The 23116-nt window shown below is 37.3% G+C and overlaps 1 protein-coding gene across 4 annotated transcripts in view; it reads right to left on the bottom strand.

Moving 5' to 3' along the window:
* Positions 1-23116, bottom strand: part of LOC123315574 (aryl hydrocarbon receptor) — a 121529-nt gene that overhangs the window by 21873 nt on the left and 76540 nt on the right. For all 4 annotated transcript variants that reach the window (XM_044901325.1, XM_044901323.1, XM_044901326.1 and 1 more), the window contains exon 2: positions 18271-18461. Coding sequence is in view for 2 of the 4 variants with exons in the window: in XM_044901323.1 (XP_044757258.1) it covers positions 18271-18461 (191 nt within the window). In the remaining 2 variants the exon portion in view is untranslated. The remainder of the gene's footprint in view (positions 1-18270; positions 18462-23116) is intronic.

Below are 23116 nucleotides of genomic sequence, written 5' to 3'. Positions count from 1 at the left end.
TGAATGAGCGGACCTGAATTCTAAATAGCACTTCCTGAAACCCTGTCTCCTTTTTCAATCACCTTCGGCATTTTCGTAATAAAAATTGATATTAGTTGTGGTAACGGCGTTATGACATTAACGACATTTCATGAGTGCCAACCTAACTTCGTTCTAGTTACAAAAACTCGAGAAAATTATTTCATGGCCAACCGACTGCTAAAATAAATTTGTATAAGTATACCTACATTTTGAAAATACAAAACAATCCATACTATCGTTTTTCTTTGAAGAAACGTAACTCTTCAACGAAACGTTTCCAGGAATTTGTCTTATTTTGAGATTCTAAACCTATACAGAGTGAGCCTTTAAACGAAGTCAATTCGGAAAAAAACTTGTAAAGGAAGAAAGTGTATCTTTTGACCTCGAGAATCAACTGTTGAAATATTTGTACGAGTCAAAGACTCACCCTGTATAAAAATTTATTCCCATTCATCCTGGGACAACATTAGATGTTTCTGTACAGGGTGGGCAAAATTCGTTGTCCACTGAGAGGATCTCTAGAACTATAGCAGCTAGAAGAAAACGGATGACACTTTTCTGAGCTCTTTGTTGGAGAAACAAAGAATGGTGAAAACCGCAGCCTCCTACGATACTTCGTTTTTGAGTTTGACAATTTTGTAAAGTTCTCATAACTTATTTGTCTTTTAAGTTACAAATCTGAAATTTGAACCTTCTACAGGCATTTTTTCACGTAGAATCCACTGATGAGCTCAAAATATTTTTTCATTTCGAATCATTAGGTGAACTTTCATTTTTTTGAATGCAATTGGAAAAAATCTTTTGTCAGTAGATTCTACGTATGAAAGTGCCTAAGAAGGTTCAAGTTTCAGATGTGTAACTTCTAACTTCAAAGACATAAAAGTTATGAGAACTTTTCAGAATCGTCAAAATCTCAATTTTTGTTTATAACTCGAAATCTAAAAATGATAGGCCGATTCTGTTTGCAGATTTGGATAAGTCATGAAAAAAGAGCTCGAGAATATGTCATTCGTTTTCTTCTAGCTGATGTAGTTCTCGAGATCCCCTCAGTAGACAACGAATTTTGCCCACCCTGTACAGCTAAATCAGAAGAATTTTTCACAATTTTGCGAAGCTATGGCCGGAAATATTGATCACTCTCATGAATTACTCTCAGTAATAAGTAGGGGGAAACATTCTCAGGTAGGAGACTTGAACCACCTCAAATATTTCAATTCAAATTTTGCTCTACCTCTATCGTAAATAGCTTTCGACATACTCGTAACAAAGCACAACTAGTGGTGACTCCATTTTGGCCGCCATAAGAACAGTTCGAGAGTGAGAGGGTTGAAGGTGATTTTGTTGTTAGCAAGGAAGAAATTGAATGATTTTTGTTTGTTACTCAGTCTGAAAAGTTTAATAGATGCGTGGTGTTTTTTAGTTTTATTGTTTTCATTGATCAATATTGTTTTACAAACGATGAGCGTTGTTAATAATAGTTGTAAAATTTTCAAGAAAACATCTGTTGAATAGACAAGAGGGAGTGCGAGAGACTGACCCATGTATGGTCGGGAGACATAATCAGTGGTCCAAGTTTCCCGCACTGAGTTTGCATAAATAATTTGCTTCAAAAAGAGGAAATTGAATAATAGAAATGAATATAAAAAATATACAAAGGTTAAAAGAAGTAAAAAACATCTCGGAAATAAGTGAGAAAGACTCTGAAATAGAAAATATGTATTGCATACGCTGATACATCTGATGATGAAAACCTTGACATAGACAATCATTGGTCATTGGAAATTGTTTTCTTTTAATGTTTTTCCTGATAAATAAGCTTATGGTCAAGTCTTTCTCGCCCTCTGTTCAACTCTCCCATAGGTTAGGGAGACATGAGCCAATTTTCAGTTCCTGAGAAAAGAATTGCTGTACTCAAAAAGTTCATCTCACCATTACTCTACCATTATCTATCGTTACCTATTTGAGAATGATATTTTCAGGCAAAAAAAGCATTTACAGATACAACTTAGGTGGCTTTAGAGTGAAAAGGGGTTCAACTCTCCCGGTCTACCCATACATATCTTTCAATTTACATGTGTGGGATTGATTGAAAATGAAAGGAAAGGTCACTCTACAAACATTTTTTGTTTAAAAACTTGATAGATGTATCTACGTTTTGAATTGGAGGTAGTTGGAGTTGTGAAGCCCCAAAAAAAGTTGCACTTTTGCTAGTGGGATTGAATTCCCATGAATCGAGGTAGTGAACGAACCTTTCCATTTTCATCCCTTTCAATCGGCGTCGCACAATACAAGAAACAATTGATACAACCGATGTTCCTCCACACAATCCTATCAAGAGGCAATAATCCCTCTCCAACCACGTAGAACGCATCAGGACAATTTAGCCGAATTTATTGAGACGCGCCAATCGTGAAGTCCATTAATATGGCACAAAGTCCACAATGGCATCGGAACAGAGGACCTGGGGGCCTTCACTGGAAGCCCAAGCGCGTGGCTTTTGTACTTCTAATCACCCGCAGTGCGTTTGCTTATGCTTTGTGGCCACCTCATGTTTACATTCAATATCCGTATCACTACATTAGTTACCCATTAATCCATGAACAACCCTCGACTTTGGGTTGATGTGTGTGTGTGTGTGTGTGGTGTGTGCGGATAAATGTGTAGCTGACTTGACTGGCCACAATCGGATTTCTGTTGGGAGTTTAATTAAATTAAGGTGAATTTGTCCGGTTTGTAGATGGAGGTTTACTCGGGAATGATTAATGGTTGGTGGCTTTTAGACTTGGGATCGAACAGGTTTCTTAGGCGAAATGGTCAATAATTCGTTAATTGACCTTGCCCTTTGAGGGTTTGTCCAAAGGATTCAATAATATTGATAATAATATGAGGTCAAAAAAGGTTGTAGGAGAGTTGAATCTGAAGCCACTGAAGTTGTATCTGTAAATGGAAATAACTAATTTTTTTTGCGTGAAGATATCATGCCCAAATAGGTAACGATAGATAAAAGTAGAGTGATGGTGAGATGAACATTCTGAGTACAGCAATCCTATTTTTAGGAACTGAAAATTGGCTCATATCTCCCTAACCCATGGGAGAGTTGAACAGGGGGCGAGAGAGACTTGACCATAAGTTTGTTTATCAGGAAAAACATTGAAAGAAAACAATTTCCAATGACCAACGATTGTCTGTGTCAAGGTTTTCATCATCAGATGTATCAGCTTATGAAATACATGTTTTCTATTTCAGAGTCACTCTCGCTTATTTCCGAGATGTTTTTCACTTCTTTGAACCTTTGTATATTTTTTTATATTTATTTTTATTATTCAATTTCGTTTTCTTAAGCAAAATATTATCTAAGCTCAGTGGAAAACTTGGATCACTCATTATGTCTCATGACCATAGCATGGGTTAAGTCACCCGCACACAGATGTTTTCTTGAAACTTTTACAACTATTATTAAAATGGTCATCGTTTGTAAAACAATATTAATCAATGAAAGCAATGAAACTAAATAACACCACGCACCTATTAAACTTTTCAGACAGTTTTAAAAACAAAAATCATTCAATTTCTTTCTTGCTAACAACAAAATCACGTTCAACCCTCTCACTCCCGAACTGTTTTAATGGCGGCCAAAATGGAGCCACCACTAGTTGTGCCTTGTTAGGAGTATGTCGCAAGCTATTTACGATACCGGTAGCGCGAAATTTAAATTGAAATATTCGAGGTGGTTCAAGTCTCCTACCTGAGCAAGTCTCCCAGACTTATTACAATAATCATCCAGATTCTGTATTTAAAAATTATCACCCGGAGTGTATGTAAGTTGAAAGATATCAAGAGGTCATTTCATTTCAGCCTAAAATCGAAGAAACTAATTATATACCAGAGAACATGAAGCAACCTCAATTGGAAGCACATAGCTGTAGTCATGCAGAATGATGTACTTCTAGGACGGGGAGAAGGATACGCAAGTACATGGAAGTACATTCAGAAGAACATAGCAAAGAAAACCATCTGCCTCGACAAGGAGCAAGTAGGACCATAGAAAGTGCAATAAGAGAGCTTAATACCTTTGGTACCGTAGATTCGGGTGACTTGGGACGATTTTGAAATTCAACTTGTCATATTTCAAAAACTGAGACCTATTTTCATGTGAAAAAGAGGTTCAGATATGCTTCATGACTCAGACTATTGATTAGGATATATTCCATGCTTTAGAATTCGGATATAAATTTAAAAAAAAGGAATATACTTGTCCCAAGTCACCCACCGATTTGGGAGGCTTGGGACACAAGTTAAAATCCATTGATTCCTCAACTCTCAAATGAAATAAGTGACTTGCGACGGTGTATTGTTTTGAAAAATTAGAATTTGTTATAATATACCTAGTTGAAATTCGGTAAGGAAATTAAAGGATAAACCCCTATTACACCGAAAGTAAATATATTGCAACTCAAATGTAAAAAAAACTAAACAAAACAAGGAACCTTTGATTTCTTTCATTCTTTGGTGATTTCTTTGTGGAAATAACGTAAATAAAAATATCCTGCGAAAAATCGGCATATTTCCTGCTGCCAATGCGCCCCGCTTGTATCTATTCGACATTGTCCCAAGTCCCCTATGAAACAACAAAATAAATGAATGAGATCCGTGTTGCCGTTTGATTTGTAAACAACCTTGTTTCATGACATACCTAATATCCCAATATGCCACGTATCCAGAAAAAAATTACACATGCACAAAGTGAAACACATGTACAGGATACTAGAAAGTATAAGGGCCTTAAAAAAACGCGCTTTTACTCTCCTGAATTCGTTAATTTTTTCCGTCAATTCAAACGCTCTGGTCACGGCAAACTCAACAGGAATTAATTGTTAAACTAACCGAAAAGACGCTACACAATCTTATAAGTTTGTCCCTTCACTCATAAATGGTAAGAAACAAAGAAATCTGCAAGGGGGTAATTGTCCCAAGTTACAGGACTGTCCCAAGTCACCCGAATCTATCGGTATCTAAGATAAGTAAATGTGAAAGCCGTAAGGCTTAATTCATAATTGATGATGATTTCGAAAAATTATAATGTTTAAAACTATAAGGATTGTCGAAAATTTGCCAGAAACTGGAAGGCCTGGATGAGAGATAGAGGAAGCTATAAGACTCTTAGATTTTGGAGTACCTAATCACCTAAAACCTTCTACAAAAATCATCACACCCTTTTGGCTGACTGAAGAATCAACAATTCACTCGGAATTCCATCGCAGGGAACAAATCGTACCATGATACTTTCATTCATCGCTGTAATCATGCCATCATCGGAGACAAAGGACCATTTCATAAATAAATACGGATAATAATAACACGGTTGAACCTGAGAGTATCCACGAGAAGAACTAACTGAAGTAATATTACCGTTGTCGGAATGATGATAATTCCGTACTTTTTTTTCGGTGATTTCGAGGAATAATAACACCGAATATACTCTTCTTTGGTGTACATTAAAGCATGATGAAGCGAATGTGTACCGTTAGTTTCGTGCGCCGATTATATATTTTTTGAGCAATTCCGAGGAAATCCCTGTGTGTCCATTTTATAATGCACCTAAACCGTTTAGATTCAGAAAATAATAATCCTTGATGTGGAACACATTCCAGCGAGAGAGGAAGACATCAACCTCCGCTAAAGACAATCGTCTTACCTGAGATAATTACGATTTTGTGAGATCAATGTCACGGACATTAAGAAATGAAACACGTTTATTTAGATCTGAGAAAAAAACAATTCATCGCTTGACATTCCGGACAACCAGAAGATTCGTGTTTAGCAAATTCTACCCTGAGAAAATGAAATATACAAGAGAATTATCTGATAGACCTAAAGAATAGTTTGAAAATATTGAAGGGGTGATTCCTTGTCAAAAAATAGAGTGTCTTTCATCTGTTTTCCTAAGGATGACATCTGAAAAGATGAGAGAGGTTTATTCAGCTCGTGAATTGAGTGAATTGAAATGAAAAGTTTCAATAACTTGTTTGTTAACAAAGTGAGTGGAAAGAAAACTCTCCTTATTTTATTATATATATGAGGATGTAGTGATATCTAGTTAGCCTAGACCAGGTACCATAGCAACGAACAATAACTCATTAGAAATGTCAGTGTGAAGTCTGAGGTCAAAAAAGTAAACCAGAGTTACGCAACAAACTAAAAGAAAGAAGATGTCCACCGAAATTGTGAAAATCGAAACATTGGAATATCGAGCCATCATCGAGTACCCGTATTTAAAAGGGTTAAGAGGTAAGCAGATTCACGAAGAAATGCTTTATACCCTTGGTGATCAATGTCCTTCGTTTGCGTCAGTGAAAAATTAGACTGCAAGCTTCAAAAGAGGTAAATTTTTCATTGAAGATGATGACCGATCGGGAAGGCCAGTTTCTGTGTCAGTCCCCCAAAATATCGATGCAGTTCATTACATGATTTTATCAGACCGTCGAATTGGGCTGAAACGGATATCTGAAGCACTGAATATTTCATACGAATGCCCTCATCACATAGTTCACGTCAATTTGGACATGAGAAAAATTGCTGCAAAATGGATTCCCAAATGTTTGAATGTTGACCAAAAGCGTGCAAGGATAGAAGCATCGCGTTCGATCTGTACTCTATTTGAAAACGATGTAGACTTCTTAAACCAAATTGTTACTATGGATGAGACTTGGCTACATTTCTACGATCCAGAAACAAAGCAACAAACGATGGAATGGCGACACTCTGGTTCTCCAAGACCTAAGAAGTTTCGTGTACAAAAATCTGCTGAAAATGTTCTTGCTTCAGTTTTTTGGGATTGTCATTGAGTAATCAGGATTGATTTTTTGAATAAGGGTAGAATAATAACCAGAGAGGACTATTCGACATTACTGACCACTTTACGGAAAAAAATTAAAGAGAAAATACGCAGAAAGCTATCCAAAGGTGTTTTGTTTTTGCACACAAATCTTATGTTGCCATGCAAAAAATTCGTGATTTAGGGTTTGAATTACTAGAATACCCCCCTTATTCAGCAGATCCATCAGACTATCATCTCTTTCCTCAACTGAAAAAAAAAATGTTTAAAAGTTCGTAAATTTTCTTCCAACGAGGAGGTAATAAAAGCTGTGGAGGTCTGGTTTGCAAAGAAAGAAGAAACATTTTTTTTGAAAGATCTAGAGACGTTGCAGTTTCGCTGTAATAAATGTTTCCAATTAAGAGGAGAATATGTTGAGTAATAAAATATATTGACATTGAAATTTTGTTTGGTTCTAAAGTAGGCTAAGAAGTTTTCAATATATCCTCGTATATTTAAACTCAATAGAGCATTCGCACAATTGACAACAAAATATTCCTCTGACTGTAGATGAAAAACTTTTTTTTGAAACTCTATGGATAAAGTAAATTAATGATATTCATTATGAAGGATATACCACTATCTAACCTTTCCCTACCTTAAAAGTATTTCATCTGTTCACGGCTACAAACTTTCACAACGATTTATCTATAACGAAAAAGTTATGATAAAACGATTTATGTGTCTGGCCTCCCATAAATGAATTCAACCCCTGATACAATCGCAGGCCTTGATTCGCAGGCTCGACGTCCAGCACTTCCGGTCAGGATATTAATGTTGGGCGTAGGTATATATCTTGTACGAAGCTGAATTTCTAGTTCCTAAAAGATAATCTACCTGAACAGTTGGAGAACGCACAGTTTTCTGGATAATTCACAGTGGTAATCTTGAAAAATTGTGCTTTTCTACGAATTACAGAGTAATTGTAAGCGGAATATACAGAGTGAGTCTTTGTTGGATGTTGACCAAAGAGTGCAAGGGTAGAAGCATCGCGTTCGATCTGTGCTCTATTTCAAAACGATGTAGACTTCTTAAACCGAATTGTTAATATGGATGAGACTTTGGTACATTTCTACGATCCAGAAACAAAGCAGCAATCGATGGCATGGCGACACTCAGGTTCTCCAAGACCAAAGAAGTTTCGTGTCCAAAAATCTGCTGGAAAAGTTCTTGCTTCAGTTTTTTGGGATTGACATGGGGTAATCATGATGGATTTTTTGGATAAGGGTAGAACAATAACCGGAGATTACTATTCGACATTACTGTCCACTCTACGGAAAAAAATTAAAGAGAAAAGACTCGGAAAGCTATCTAAAGGTGTTTTTTTCGCAGGAAAACGCCCCTGCACACAAATCTCATGTTGCCATGCAAAAAATTCGTGATTTAGAGTTTGAATTACTAGAACACCCCCCTTATTCACCAGATTTGACTCCATTCGATTATCATCTCTTTCCTCAACTGAAAAAAAGTTTAAAATTTTGTAAATTTTCTTCCAACGAGGAGGTTATAAAAGCTGTGGAGGTCTGGTTTGCAGAGCAAGAAGAAACATTTTTTTTGAAAGGTCTAGAGACGTTGCAGGTTCGCTGTTAATGTATCCAATTAAGAGGAGAATATGTTGAGTAATAAAATAATTTGACATTGAAATTTTGTTTGGTTCTATAGTAGGCTAAGAATTTTTCAATATATCCTCGTAGTTGAGCTTGAAGTGTGTTTTTACGCGATAATCTCAACAACAAAGTGTGAAATAGATACCGTATACTAACAGCGTGACCTAAGGCACACGGTGGATTCGTTTAACAACTTGGTCCGAGGAGAGGTGTCCTTGATTCCTCTCTAATTAAGAGTTCATATCGGCATTTAATTAGGAGGAAACATTCAACGCCCACCACCTTTATGATTCATGGGCTTCAGCACGGGACTCCCAAAGAGCAGTTAGTCATCCGAAAAGAATCAAATATAGATCGGCGTACCCTTTCGAAAATACAGGGGAATCGACTAATATACGGCCTTGATGTCAAGCGAAAGTAGGAGATATATGGTCGGTGAAATAGAGAGGGCCTCAAGGAAACCAACAACGGTTGTAATGGGAACGAGAACAGCTGGGCAGTTCCAGGTGAAATAATGAAATCAACGAGCCGAAACAATGTATCTGCTCCCCCAATTCGTCTGTATTACCATTTGTGACTATTAGCTGTGCAATACGGAGCCCGAACTGACCGGGAATGATCTAGTTAATGCGAAATTTAAAAAATGCTCAGAATTTCGGGCAACCGATCAACTGTTCGTTTGTTTTAGGAAGGAGAGAGTCATCATTCTACCAAATTTTGAGGCAAAATGGTCTCAAGGGATTAAACTCCACTCTCTCGTGAAGAACTTGTGGTCAATATCAATTCTAACTCCAGAGGGAAAAGAAAACAAGGTTGGGTTAACTTAATAGACAACTGACCAACTGTTCATTTATTCCAGGAAGGAGAGAGTCATTATTTAGCAAAATTTTGAGCCAAAATGGTCTCGAGGGATTAAACTCGACTCTCTCGTGAAGAACTTGTGGTCAATATCAATTCTAACTTCAGAAGGAAAAGAAAACCAGGTTGGGTTAACTTAACAGACAACTGACCAACTGTTCATTTATTCCAGGAAGGAGAGAGTCATCATTTAGCAAAATTTTGACCCAAAATGGTCTCAAAGGATAAGACTGGACGCACTCGTGAAGATCTAGTGGTCAATACCAATTCTGACTTCAGAAGAATACAAGAACAAAGTTAGGTTAAGTTAAGGGACAACTGACCAACTGTTCATTTATTCTAGGAAGGAGGGGGGTCATCATTTAGCAAAATTTTGAGCCAAAATGGTCTCAAAAGATAAGACTGGACGCACTCGTGAAGATCTCGTGGTCAATATCAATTCTTACTCCAGAAGAATACAAGAACAAAGTTAGGTTAAGTTAAAGGACAACTGACCAACTGTTCATTTATTTTAGGAAGGGGAGAGTCATCATTTAGCAAAATTTTGAGCCAAAATGGTCTCAAAAGATAAGACTGTACGCATTCGTGAAGATCTCGTGGTCAATATCAATTCTAACTCCAGAATAATACAAGAACAAAGTTACGTTAAGTTAAAGGACAATTGACCAACTGTTCATTTATTCTAGGAAGGGGGGGTCATCATTTAGCAAAATTTTCAGCCAAAATGGTCTCAAAAGATAATACTGTACGCATTCTTGAAGATCTCGTGGTCAATATCAATTCTAACTCCAGAATAATACAAGAAAGTTAAAGGACAACTGACCAACTGTTCATTTATTCTAGGAAGGGGAGAGTCATCATTTAGCAAAATTTTGAGCCAAAATGGTCTCAAAGGATAAGACTGGACGCACTCGTGAAGATCTTGTGATCAATATCAATTCTAACTCCAGAAGAATACAAGAACGAAGTTAGGTTAAGTTAAAGGACAACTGACCAACTGTTCATTTATTCTAGGAAGGGGAGATTTATCATTTAGCAAAATTTTGAGCCGAAATGGTTTCAAAAGAAGAAGAATAAAAGAACACAGTTAGGTTAAGATAACGACTTAAACATTAGGAAAATTGGCGTTTGAAGTTGAAAACTTCTGGTACTTCATGGGATGCTGATGCAACTACTCTTCAAACGGCTGTCCTAGCTTTGGTTTTTTCGGCTGCTGAATATTGTTGCCCCCTGTGGGGCATGATTATTAATTATTATTATTAATGATGATTAATAGTGGGTCTTTACTTATTCAATGGTTATCAGTTCTTTGAAACATTGTACTGCTCCATATTCGCAGAGAGACGAGAATAAACGTACCAAATATCATCAAAATATATATAGAGTGGTTCGAAAGTCATGGGTAATTGAAGAAATTGCCAGAATCAGTAAAACACTGTATCTTGTGTATGAAGAGAGATAGGCCCCTTAAATTTAGGTTCTTGTGACTCACCAGAGTGTTCTTTATCTACCCTTAGCTTCCGCCCATTCACCAATGAATCACCTTGTATATATGTATATATGTAATCTGTTTTTTTATTCAATTTTAGATTTTCATTTTCAAGTAGATATAGTTCAGAATACCCCTATACTTTTCTCGATCGAAAGCTTTTTTCAATCCCCATTTTGCCGTTTCCAATTCGTGTTATTGATTTCGTAGAAATTACTGCTTTTCCCTAACGACTCTAATTTGTCTTACTGGGAAATTTATCTACGTCCACATCGGTTGCAAGTCGTGATTCTATGGTAATTAATGGGACCGCAGAAAGATCGACGAGTAGAACCGGGTTGGGTTTATTATTTGAAAAATGAACCTTTCAAATACAGCTAGGTGAAAATTTGAACAAACCCACGACTTCTACACCACTGACTATTATGTTTCTTCTTTAGGTTTCAACTGAATAATGTTTCAATCACATATTTTATAATTGCAGATTCGTGCAGTTAAAATACACATGGCCTATATTTATGCGTTCATGCGGGTGCTGTCCCACAAAGAAAAAGTGAATTTTTCCTGACAAGTGGAAAAGATTTCTTCAACATTTATTTCATTTCATCCTTGGAGTATTAATGGATTCGACCAACAAATCTTCATTGGATTTTAAGCCTTCTTGCTTTCAAACATCTATTCATCTCTTCAGTTATTTTTTCCTATTATTCATAAACAAGAAAAAAGTAGAAAGAAAAATGACAAATAGATAATAAATACTTCAAAGTGGAACTCAGTGAGATCAAGTATGTCAACTCACATTCAATAAAACCGTAGCTTCTACCATTAACCATAGTTCTACTGAAGATAAAGGGTGAGTCTTTGACTCAAGTATTCCTTATATTTTTTCGTATAATGGGTCGATTTGCCAGTTTTCGAGTAATTTGATGTTCAAAAATTGAAAAGTATCTGCGAAATTCGAGAAATTGGGTACATTGGCCGAATGCAACTTTGTCACAGATGTGTAGTGTAACAGAATCAACTGTAAGGTTATTCTGAAGGTCATTTTTGTTTTTTCAAGGGTGGCACACAGTTTATTAAAATGGCTATATATTTTTATCATGGCCGAATCAAACAAAATTATATAGGAAAAACGCTTCTATTGTCCTCAAGAATCTACTGTTGAAATATTTGTATGAGTCAAGGACTCATCCTGTAAAGGCATCCTTATGGCGTTGAATTTTGAATCCACATCGCAACTTCTGGACAAGTTTTCCCAGAAAATTCATATTTAGGTACATTACCAAGAACATGTGATCTGCCCAGACTCAAAATAGCGCCTCTAGCGAAGAAAGAAAAGTCGTGAAGCAGCCCATAAATTTATTCAATGCTACCCGGCAAACCGCTAAAGAACCTTCACGAGAAATTCAAGGCTATAAATGCCTCAAAACTGCAGTACCACTGGTGCTTTAATGAGGCATCACTTAGACGTCGCCGTACCAATCTGAAATCACGAAATTGGCAGAAAACGAGTATTGTGTTTCTGTATTTACATAAATTAAAGGCAAACATTATAGTTTGAGAACTATAGGCGATCCAGACTCAACTATCAGTTCCGAGATCGAGTAGGGATTTTTCTCGGCTTCAAATATAATTTGTAGCTACCGCATCCACATTACTGGCCGATTTAGTGAGAAAGTGCATTCGAGTCACGAGAACGTGGTCTAAAATTGCCATATCAGAGCACTTATTAAATCAGAATGGCTTATAGGGCATCTACCGACACGTCCATCTTATGAGTAGGCGCAATTTAACTTCTGGCATCAAGAAGCCGGTATATTATCTTCGCAACAATTTCACGAATTGAATAATCAACGTGTGAAGTAGACTAAATGGCTGTTATCAATATTTGACCCCGTCTACGTAAGCCACCCCCGTGCATATTCACCGCGTTTGATGGAATTAGATAGTTACACATAAAATGTTCGGAAACAGGAACTTGGGACTTGTTATTACTTCAGATCAAAGAACAGCAGAGTTCGTAGTTCAGTCCGTTTTGGTCCTTATATTATTTTGAGTGGCACAAGAAGAATCTACTAGTTTATACAGATCTGCGTCAACGCAACTAGGTACACGGTACGACAGAACAAATTGAAGTTTCAAAAGGCTTTAAAAAGTGGTAAAAGTTGTAGAAAAACAACTCATTCGAATCAGTAGGAGGTATAGTATTTTTTACTCAAGTAAATTCTGGTGTCGACTAAAAACTGCGGACCCTAAGGAACACAAAGAGCCCTTCCGCACCGTACTGGCTCCAATACAGCCCGAGCAATAACCCTCAGAAACTCCGCTCTGCCGCACCCTGTATATTGAGTGCAATTCAGACCATCAAGTGCAGTGGAGCACCAAATCAATGTCTGCAACATCTTTGAAACCTATTAAAAAAGAAACCAGAACGATTCAGTCACGTGACAAATGATTTACCGTCACTAGCATCTGAAGTTGCGGTGGGAGTACCCCAAGGAAACAATCTTGGATCGTTGAATTATAATATAATTTAATCCGATAACTTTGGAGTGTGTAGAGTCTACACTGTAGACTGAAGTATTCTGACTTCATATGAATGTTATTATCGGAAAAGCTTTAAAAGTTCCGAAAACAATCACAGATTCATCAATTTAGTAAAATCTACAATTGTTCTCGAAAGTGTTTGATATTATTGCAATCCTCTAAAATTAATCTCAAAATTATGCTTAATAATGATTGATATTTTCCGTAGTCTGTCATAATTCTTGATGGCAATAATTGAAATTATTGAAAACACTCTCCTGACAAATACTCTTGGTTTTTGCATTTTGGAACGATCTGAATTCAATGAAATTCAGCGAGATATACTGAATCTCCAGACAATCTCTTTAGTATCGCAACATGAGAGCGCCGGGTAATTCAGAAGTCAGTGTTCGTTCAAGCGTCACAATCCTTTCGAAGGTACCTGATTTTATGGGTGATGTATAGTGTTTCACACACATTACTGTGCGGAAAACAAACAAAACAAGTGTGTAGACAATATTGTGTTACTCAGAAAAAAAGGGGACCTAAATCCGACACCACAATTTGTTCGGAATTGGGATGAAGGAAGATGTTCGCTATGGAAATTAAGTATATGCATTAAGTATACAGAGTGGGCCTTTTTGACTTGAACATGCATTCGAGATATTTGCATGAATGGAACAGTTTTCTTCATTGTGATCAGTAATGTCGATAAAATTAAAGGTTTCCTCTTCATCAATTATTTTACGTAGAATATGCGAAACCTGGGAGTACAAATGAGGGTTGAAAAACATCATTTGATGAAAAAAATCACAATTGAACGAAAAGCTGAATAATATTTAACCACGACACGTGTTTCGCTATCAAAGTAGCGTCTTCAGGTGAGTGAAGGTACACTGTTTTACTTCAACTCTCTACCTGAGGAATGGAGAGTTTGGAAAAGATAGAAGAAATTTAAACTGTCACATGTGAACGGAGCCAATTGACTTTTATGTAATCACTTTAGTTGTAAAATACGTTGGTTGCCAGAAAAAATCACGAAAAGGTGAGATTGAATTCTAAATCTTAATATTTCGCCTTAGAGGCCTTTTACAAAAAAAAATAACTAATTTCTGGTGTAGTTAAGTATACGCCGTACACCCTGTAGACAGGATGAGTCTCTGTGTCGTCCAAATATCGATTCTTCAGTCGATTCTTGAGGTAAAAAAAACACTTTTATCCTAAACCATTTTTCCAATTCGGCCCTGATAAAAAGATATAGCCAGTTTAAGTTTTCATAATGAGCTATGCCATCCCTGGAAAACAAAATTGCATTCAGAATAACTAGCTGAATCTGTGACACTGCACATAGGTGGATCTTTCAAACAGAGTTGTATTCAGCCAAAGTACCCAATTTTTCAAATTTCACAGATACTTTTTAATTTTTGAACATCAAATTACTCGAAAACGGCGCATTATACGAGAAAATATGAGGGATACTTTTATTTTACAAAACTTTCAAATATTTATTATATGGCGTCCAACCTAGTTTCAAAAGTTGGGTTCTTTGAATTTTTGGTATTTTTATGGTACGCAATGGTCATAATGAGAAAACTGAAAGACCTAGGTGATATCTTGTGTTCGGAAAAGATTCATCAAATAAATGAGAAACCATATTCCGAAATTCATTTCATTCGATAAAACCGTTCGTGAGATATATATTTTTTTTATGGTTTTGCAACAGCCTGTATCTTTTAAACCGAGCCGATTCGGAAAAAATGGTAAAGAAAAAAAGTGTTCATTTCAACCTCAAGAATCTACTGTTAAAACATTTGTACGAGTCAAAGACTGAACAAACGCCGAAAATTCACGTCGGCGCTTTCGTAATTTTTTTTTCCGGAAAAAACTTCGTCCTTGTTGTGATTTTGCAGCAACCGACCAAAGTTACACTTCTTTAACCCTTGGTCAGCATGAGGAATTATGTTTTTAAGGAAAAATCAGGCGAATTCACAGAATTCCGGCGCAGAAGCCAAAATTGTGAATTTTTCGAATCCCCGTAGCAGGAACGCAATTAAAAATCGGCGACTACGCCAGAAGGACAACACCCAGCGGACCGTGCGGCGTATATACAGACCGGCCAACTGACGGAAAACAGAAACGTCGGCTACGGCAGCTGTCCCGTCACCGGACAGCCCTTGATTACACACCGCTCATTTATCTCCGCAGAGACAACCCTAATTATTTTCCGCCTCTCTCCGTTCTGCGCGTTATTTGAACGACTAAATTACGGCCTTGCGTCCCGTCGCGACTTGATAATTTTCTCATTTTCCACCATTGCACATCTCCCGACGTTTCGTACTGCATAATGCGAGTCGCTCGAATTCGTATATAACCAACCATCAATTCATTTTCCACAAATTCGGCCGATTCGCTAGGTTGCAATTAGCGAACGTGCGTTTACAAATGCAAAAGAAGTTATTTTGCATAGAGGCAGGTAGGTGTGTACGCCCTGGCGTTATTCAGGTTCTTGTTTTCGATATGCAAATGGCGCTGTTACAGTGTTCTTCGCGTTTCTGCGGTTTGTTGCATTTTTCCACATACGAATCCGTAATTGGGGATTTGTGCGAAGCAGCCAGTTGAACGGAATATGAACAAACAACTTCGAAAATATTCATCGCGTTTGGAAAATGAGGAAAACACTGACGTGGAGTCGGGAGCTTTTGAATTTTTTTTAACCATTGCAGAGCTGTGCTTCCATTGAAATACAAATTACAAAATACTTTCTCTCATATACAGGGTGAGTCTTTGACTCGTACAAATATTTTAACAGTAGATTCTTGAGGTCAAAATAAACACTTCTTTGCTATAGCATTTTTTCTGAATCGGCCCTGTTAAAAAGATATAGCCATTTTAAGTTTTCATAAAAAGCTGTACCACCTCTGGAAAAACAAAATTACCTTCAAAATATCTAGCTGAATCTGTGACACTACACATCTGTGGATCTTTCAAACAGAGTTGTATTCAGCCAAAGTAGCCAATTATCCGAATTTCACAGATACCTCTTAATTTTTGAAAATCAAATTACTCGATAACGGCACATTATAAATACTAGAAAATATGAGGAATACGAGGATATACTGAAAAATTCTCAGCCTATTATAAAACCAAACAAAATATTTTATTACTCAACATATTCTCCTCTTAATTGGATACATTTATTACAGCGAACCTGAAACGTCTCTAGACCTTTGAAAAAATTGTTTCTTCTTGCTCTGCAAACCAGGCCTCCACAGCTTTTATTACCTCCTCGTTAGAAGAAAGTTTACGTCCTTTCAAAACTCTTTGGAGCCAAAGCTGATGAATAAGGCGGGTGTTCTAGTAATTCAAACCCTAAATCACGAATTTTTTGCATGGCAACATGAGTTTTGTATGCAGGGGCGTTGTCCTGCAAAAACAAAACACGCTTTCCGCGTCTTTTCTCCCTAATTTTTTCCCGTAGACTGGTCAGTATTGTCGAACAGTAATCTACGGTTATTGTTTTACCCTTATCCAAAAACTCAATCATGACTACTCCATGGCAATCCCAAAAAACTGAAGCAAGAACTTTTCCAGCAGTTTTTGTGACACGAAACTTCATAGGTCTTGGAGGAACAGAGTGTCGCCATTCTATGGATTGTTGCTTTGTTTCTGGATCTTAGAAATGTACCCCAGTCTCATCCATAGTAACAATTCGGTTTAAGAAGTCTACATCGTTTTCAAATCAAGCACAGATCGAACGCGATGCTTCTACCCTTGCACGCTTTTGGTCGAAATTCAAACATTTGGGGATCCATTCTGCACAATTTTTGTCATGTCCAAATTGACGTGAACTATACGATGAACGCGTTCGTATGAAATATCCAGTGCTTCAGATATCCGTTTTAGCCCAATTCGATGGTTTGATAAAATCATGTCGTGAACTGCATCGATATTTTCGGGAACTGACACAGAAATTGGCTTTTCCGATCATCTTCAATGGAAAATTTACCTCTTTTGAAGCTTGCAGTCCAATTTTTCACGGTCGCATACGAAAGACATTGATCACCATGGGTATTAAGCATATCTTCGTAAATCCGCTCTACTCTGAACCCTTTTAAATACAGGTACCTACTTGATGATGGCTAGATACTCGAATTTTTCCATTTTCACAATTTCGGTGGACATCTTCTTTCTTTTAATTTATTGCGTTACTCTGGTTTACTTTTTTGACCTGAAACTTCACACTGACACTTCTAATGAGTTATTGTTCGTTGCTATGGTAACGCAATATTTTTTTATGCATGGAAGTGGTCTAGGCTAACTAGATATCAATACATCCTCGTAAAATCGGAAAATCGAAAAAGAATTTCTCTGTATGTTCAAGTTTCTGTCTTGGTCAATCACCTATCGCACCATATCGAAACCAAATCGACACATATAAAACGGAATGAATCAAAACCGCCGACCGTCAAAACGAAACGATTTGGACCCATTCAAAAATAAATTATAATAATAGATTTATCAGAACTATTTGGACAGAATTACATAACACCATCGAATGCTGATATTAATGTCTACTTCGCGTGCGCCCGTTTTAGGTCCTTACCTGCAATATTTTTCCCCATGACCGATCGTGTAACTTGGCCCCCTCTGCTTCTTCAATACCTGGTATATTGCGCTCTGCAGAAATATCAAGAAGATGCGGCAAATATCAGTGAAAAACCTTCAATTCATCAACCTATTCTTATGAATTTGTTTGTTTTTTCATGGGCCAGTAAAAATTTCTGGTACAGGTTTCATACAAGTTCAGTGCTGTTTAAACTACTCTTATTCATCATAAAATATAGCTAAAAGAATAATTCGAAGCACTTAAGAGGATAGCAGAATAACAACTGTACCTTGAAAATAACTTTTGGTGCGTAAATAGCTGACAGAAAGACGAAGGATTGACAGACGGTCCAGTTTGGAGAGGATGTTTTGTTCGAATGGCAGTAGGCTGGCCAAGTTGTCAAGTTCAGCGTTCAACCTTTCTCGATGTCTTTTGCTAGGGTTGCTCTTCGTTATTCCGTCCTTTGGTGTTGGTTTCAAACTAGAAAAAAAAGTGGGAATCAGATATTGATTGGGTCTTTGGTTTTTGTTGATGTTGAGCTTTCAACAACTGCCAAATGTACGATTTGAAATCGACATAGGAAGGTGTAAATAAATACACTGCGCAAAAAAATTAACGCACATTCTGAAAATCTCAATTTTAATGAAAGTCAACTACATTGACTTTATAACTTATTTTTTATGTTCTCTCGGGAAGGTTTTGAACGAAACAAACACATTAAATGAAAGAAAAATTCAGGATTTCACCGAGTCTTATGTGAAAGAAGAGAAATGAACAATTCTCAAAATACTGAAATGCTGATAAGTGATTTAATACTTGGTATTTCCACCCCTTGCGTTAATTACAGCTCGGCAACGACGGTTCATACTCACAATGAGTGATCTTGAAATGTTCTGATCTAATCCTTCCCAGATTTCTCCGAGTTGGATTCCTAAGTCATTAAGAGTAGCTGGATGATTTTCTGAACTTCTCAGCCTTCTATTGAGGTTGTCCCAAACTCGCTCAATCGGATTGAGATCTGGACTTCTTACTGGCCATTCCATTCGAGAGACTTCAACCTATTCAAGGTACTCCTGAACGATGCGCACACGATGGGGTCTGGCATTATCGTCCATAAAAATGAAATTTTCACCAATGTATGGGGCAAATGGCACTACATGCTCTTGAAAAATGTTCCTTATATACTTATCAGCATTCATAGCTCCATTAAAAACGATCACTAGGTCTGTGCGAGCGGTCAAAGATATTCCACCCCATACTAATAGATCCTCCTCCGAAACCAGTAGTATTCAGGAAATTGCACTGAGCATATCTTTCATGTGGACGTCTGTATACAAGGGAACGTCGATCACAATGGTAGAGGCTGAATCTAGACTCATCTGTGAAGAGAACTCTTTCCCAATCGGCCTCTTCCCAATGGATATGCTCTCTCGCAAAATCCAAACGCGCCCTTCGATGGGCTGGGGTAAGAGTTGGGCCTCTTGCCGCGACACGAGGCCTTAAATCATATTCTCTGAGGCGATTTCTTATTGTCTGAGTGCTAATTTGCACCTCATGAGTTTGCTCAAGCTGAATTTGAAGGAGGCGAGCGGTTGCAAACCGTTGTCTCAACGAAGAAACTCTCAAGTAACGTTCTTGAATGGCAGTTGTTACCCGTGGTCTACCCTGTCCTAGTCTTCGGACATTCATACCTGTCTCCCTGAATCGTTGCAACATTCTGGACACACTTGTATGGGAAACTCCAAACCTTTCTGCAATTCTTGTGCATGTCCACCCTTCTTCTCGCAGAACTACCGCTTGGGCACATTCCTCTTAGGTCAAATTGCGTGTTTCGCGTTGCATAGCGATCGAGTGTAGAAAATCAAACGAAAGAAAAACTATTGATCACTAGAATTGATCGAGAACAACTGATTTTAGAATGGAGCCAATACATTCAAAATCTTTTTTTATTCCTGCTGGGAAAAAACATCTGTATTGAAGAAAACCGTTGAAAGTGGATAACATATGCATGCATAATTCTGATAAAAATAATTATCATTGAGAACACCTTCAGTTGTAGAATTTGAGATTTCCATAATGTGCGTTAATTTTTTTGCGCAGTGTAAAAGGTTGATACCAGGTCAGTTACCAAATCAAGTTCACAAAGAGTTAGTTAAAGGGGGTGCATAAAAAATACCAGCAATAGTTATATCCTCAATTTCATCTCACATAAAAATAAACAGTTTGTGTACAAAATGGTGAATACTGAGACTATGAAGTTTGTTGCTTTGTGGAGGATAAGAACTACATGTTGTTTCTCTGGTATCAACCAGAACTCCTCCATTATGCATCCGAAAACACCTTCGTTAATTAGGCAAATTCAAATGGGTCCCTATCAATATAGGGTACCGACTCCAGGTCGAAGAACAGTGGGTCATAATTTCACAGTTTGATTCCTAAGACTAGTCCTGGAATTGTGAGAAAATACATTAATGACCAATTTATTATAATCGGTACTATCTTTCGGTTGAGGCAGACCACGATAAATCAAGCCTGTCTACAAGTACTGCATGAATATTTAAAACGTAATCGATTGAGATCGTATTTCATACTACAATAATATATTTGACGTGGCAATTTATAACAACAGATTTAACGTCCGGTGATCCTATTAAAAATCGACAATATTTGACTAACAGTCGCGGGCGGTTAGAGGAATATGATTTTTATTCATCCAGTTTTGACAGGGAAGCATCGAACTTCATTTGTGATTTTGCGAAGCTGCTTTTGCGTATATTTTTCCAAATTTTCGACGAGTCAATTGACGAAGATTTTCGTGCGAAATTCATTATTTTTTTTCAATTACACTGCGCAAAAAAATTAACGCACATTATGGAAATCTCAAATTTATTCTACATCTGAAGGTGTTCTCAATGATAATTATTTTTATCAGAATTATGCATGCATATGTTATCCACTTTCAACGGTTTTCTTCAATACAGATGTTTTTTCCCAGCAGGAATAAAAAAAGATGATTTTATCAGATCATCATTCTAAAATCAGTTGTTCTCGATCAATTCTAGTGCTCAATAGTTTTTCTTTCGTTTGATTTTCTACACTCGATCGCTATGCAACGAGAAACACGCAATTTGACCCAAGAGGAATGTGCCAAGCGGTAGTTTTGCGAGAAGAAGGGTGGACATACACAAGAATTGCAAAAAGGTTTGGAGTCTCCCATACAAGTGTGTCCAGAATGTTGCAGCGATTTAGGGGGACAGGTATGAATGTCCGAAGACCAGGGCAGGGTAGACCACGGGTAACAACTGTCATTCAAGAACGTTACTTGAGAGTTTCTTCGTTGAGACAACGGTTTGCAACCGCTCGCCTCCTTCAAATTCACCTTGAGCAAACTCATGAGGTGCAAATTAGCACTCAGACAATAAGAAATCGCCTCAGAGAATATGATTTAAGGCCTCGTGTCGCGGCAAGAGGCCCAGCTCTTACCTCAGCCCATCGAAGGGCGTGTTTGGATTTTGCGAGAGAGCAGATCCATTGGGAAGAGGCCGATTGGGAAAGAGTTCTCTTCACAGATGAGTCTAGATTCTGCCTCTACCATTGTGATCGACGTTCCCTTGTATACAGACGTCCACATGAAAGATATGCTCAGTGCAATTTCCTGAATACTACTGGTTTCGGGGGAGGATCGATTATGGTATGGGGTTGAATATCTTTGACTGCTCGCACAGACCTAGTGGTCGTTGATAATGGAGGTATGAATGCTGATAAGTATATAAGGAACATGCTTGAAGAGCATGTAGTGCCATTTGCCTCATACATTGGTGAAAATTTCATTTTTATGGACGATAATGCCAGACCCATCGTGCGCGCATCGTTCAGGAGTACCTTGAAGAGGTTGAAGTCTCTCGAATGGAATGGCCAGCAAGAAGTCCAGATCTCAATCCGATTGAGAAGGTTTGGGACAACCTCAATAGAAGGCTGAGAAGTTCAGAAAATCATCCAGCTACTCTTAATGACTTAGGAATCCAACTCGGAGAAATCTGGGAAGGATTAGATCAGAACATTTTAAGATCACTCATTTTGAGTATGAACCGTCGTTGCCGATCTGTAATTAACGCAAGGGGTGGAAATACCAAGTATTAAATCACTTATCAGCATTTCAGTATTTTGAAAATTGTTCATTTCTCTTCTTTCACATAAGATTCGGTGAAATCCTGAATTTTTCTTCCATTTAATGTGTCTTGTTTCGTTCAAAACCTTCCCGAGAGAACATAAAAAATAAGTTATAAAGTCAATGTAGAGTAAACTTTCATTAAAAGAGATTTTCAGAATGTGCGTTAACTTTTTGCGCAGTGTAGTTCATGAAAAAACGCAGGATAATTCAATGAAATATTTCATTCTCGATTTTATACCTGTATAACTCCTGTGGAATTTCATTTCTGGAAGAAATTATCCATCTCCGAGATGACAATCACTCCATTCTCACAATGCTGCGCTCGGTGTTATGAATAAATTTTCAAGAACCGCAAAAATATTGTTTACTCCGAGCGTATTACTCCATAATTCATTTTTTACAAGAATATCTAGTAGTAGATGGAAAAAGAACACATAAAAAGCGCATTCTGAGATGGTGAACGTCATAATTGTATTATAATTGATGGAGGAACTTGTAATTATCTTGGAATAGATATTACATACTAATATTTTTGATCCGTCTAGTAGAGGAAAGCTGATACGTGAAGTAAGATAATGAGCAAATCATAATTTCCCTACCATGGCTCATCTACAACTTTTTCTTTCAACCTCAAAGTAGTTATTTCGATCTAACAGGACACTATTTCTCGGTAGAGGCTTGATGAGTCTGTATTCCTCAATGTGGTAAATTTGAATGAAGATTCTTAGTCAAATCATGACCAGTGAAGCTATATAATATCGAGAGTATATAGCTTTGACTTCACCCCATAGTGAAACTGATTGTGGTGGTTTCGGAAAGGTTAGATATCAGTCCAAAATATTCAGTTCATTTCGCTTTGAATTTCATACAAAACTCTTGTTTTTTACTGTGTTGATTATGAAGATCTGGGGTTGGAAACTACTTTTATTAATTCCACTAAGAACGAGAAGAATCGGTCAAATGA

The sequence above is a fragment of the Coccinella septempunctata genome, chromosome 6, assembly GCF_907165205.1.
Source record: "Coccinella septempunctata chromosome 6, icCocSept1.1, whole genome shotgun sequence".
Taxonomy (NCBI): domain Eukaryota; kingdom Metazoa; phylum Arthropoda; class Insecta; order Coleoptera; family Coccinellidae; genus Coccinella; species Coccinella septempunctata.
The sequence above is the reverse complement of the archived record's forward strand: the minus strand, read 5'-3'. Positions and strand labels throughout refer to the sequence as shown.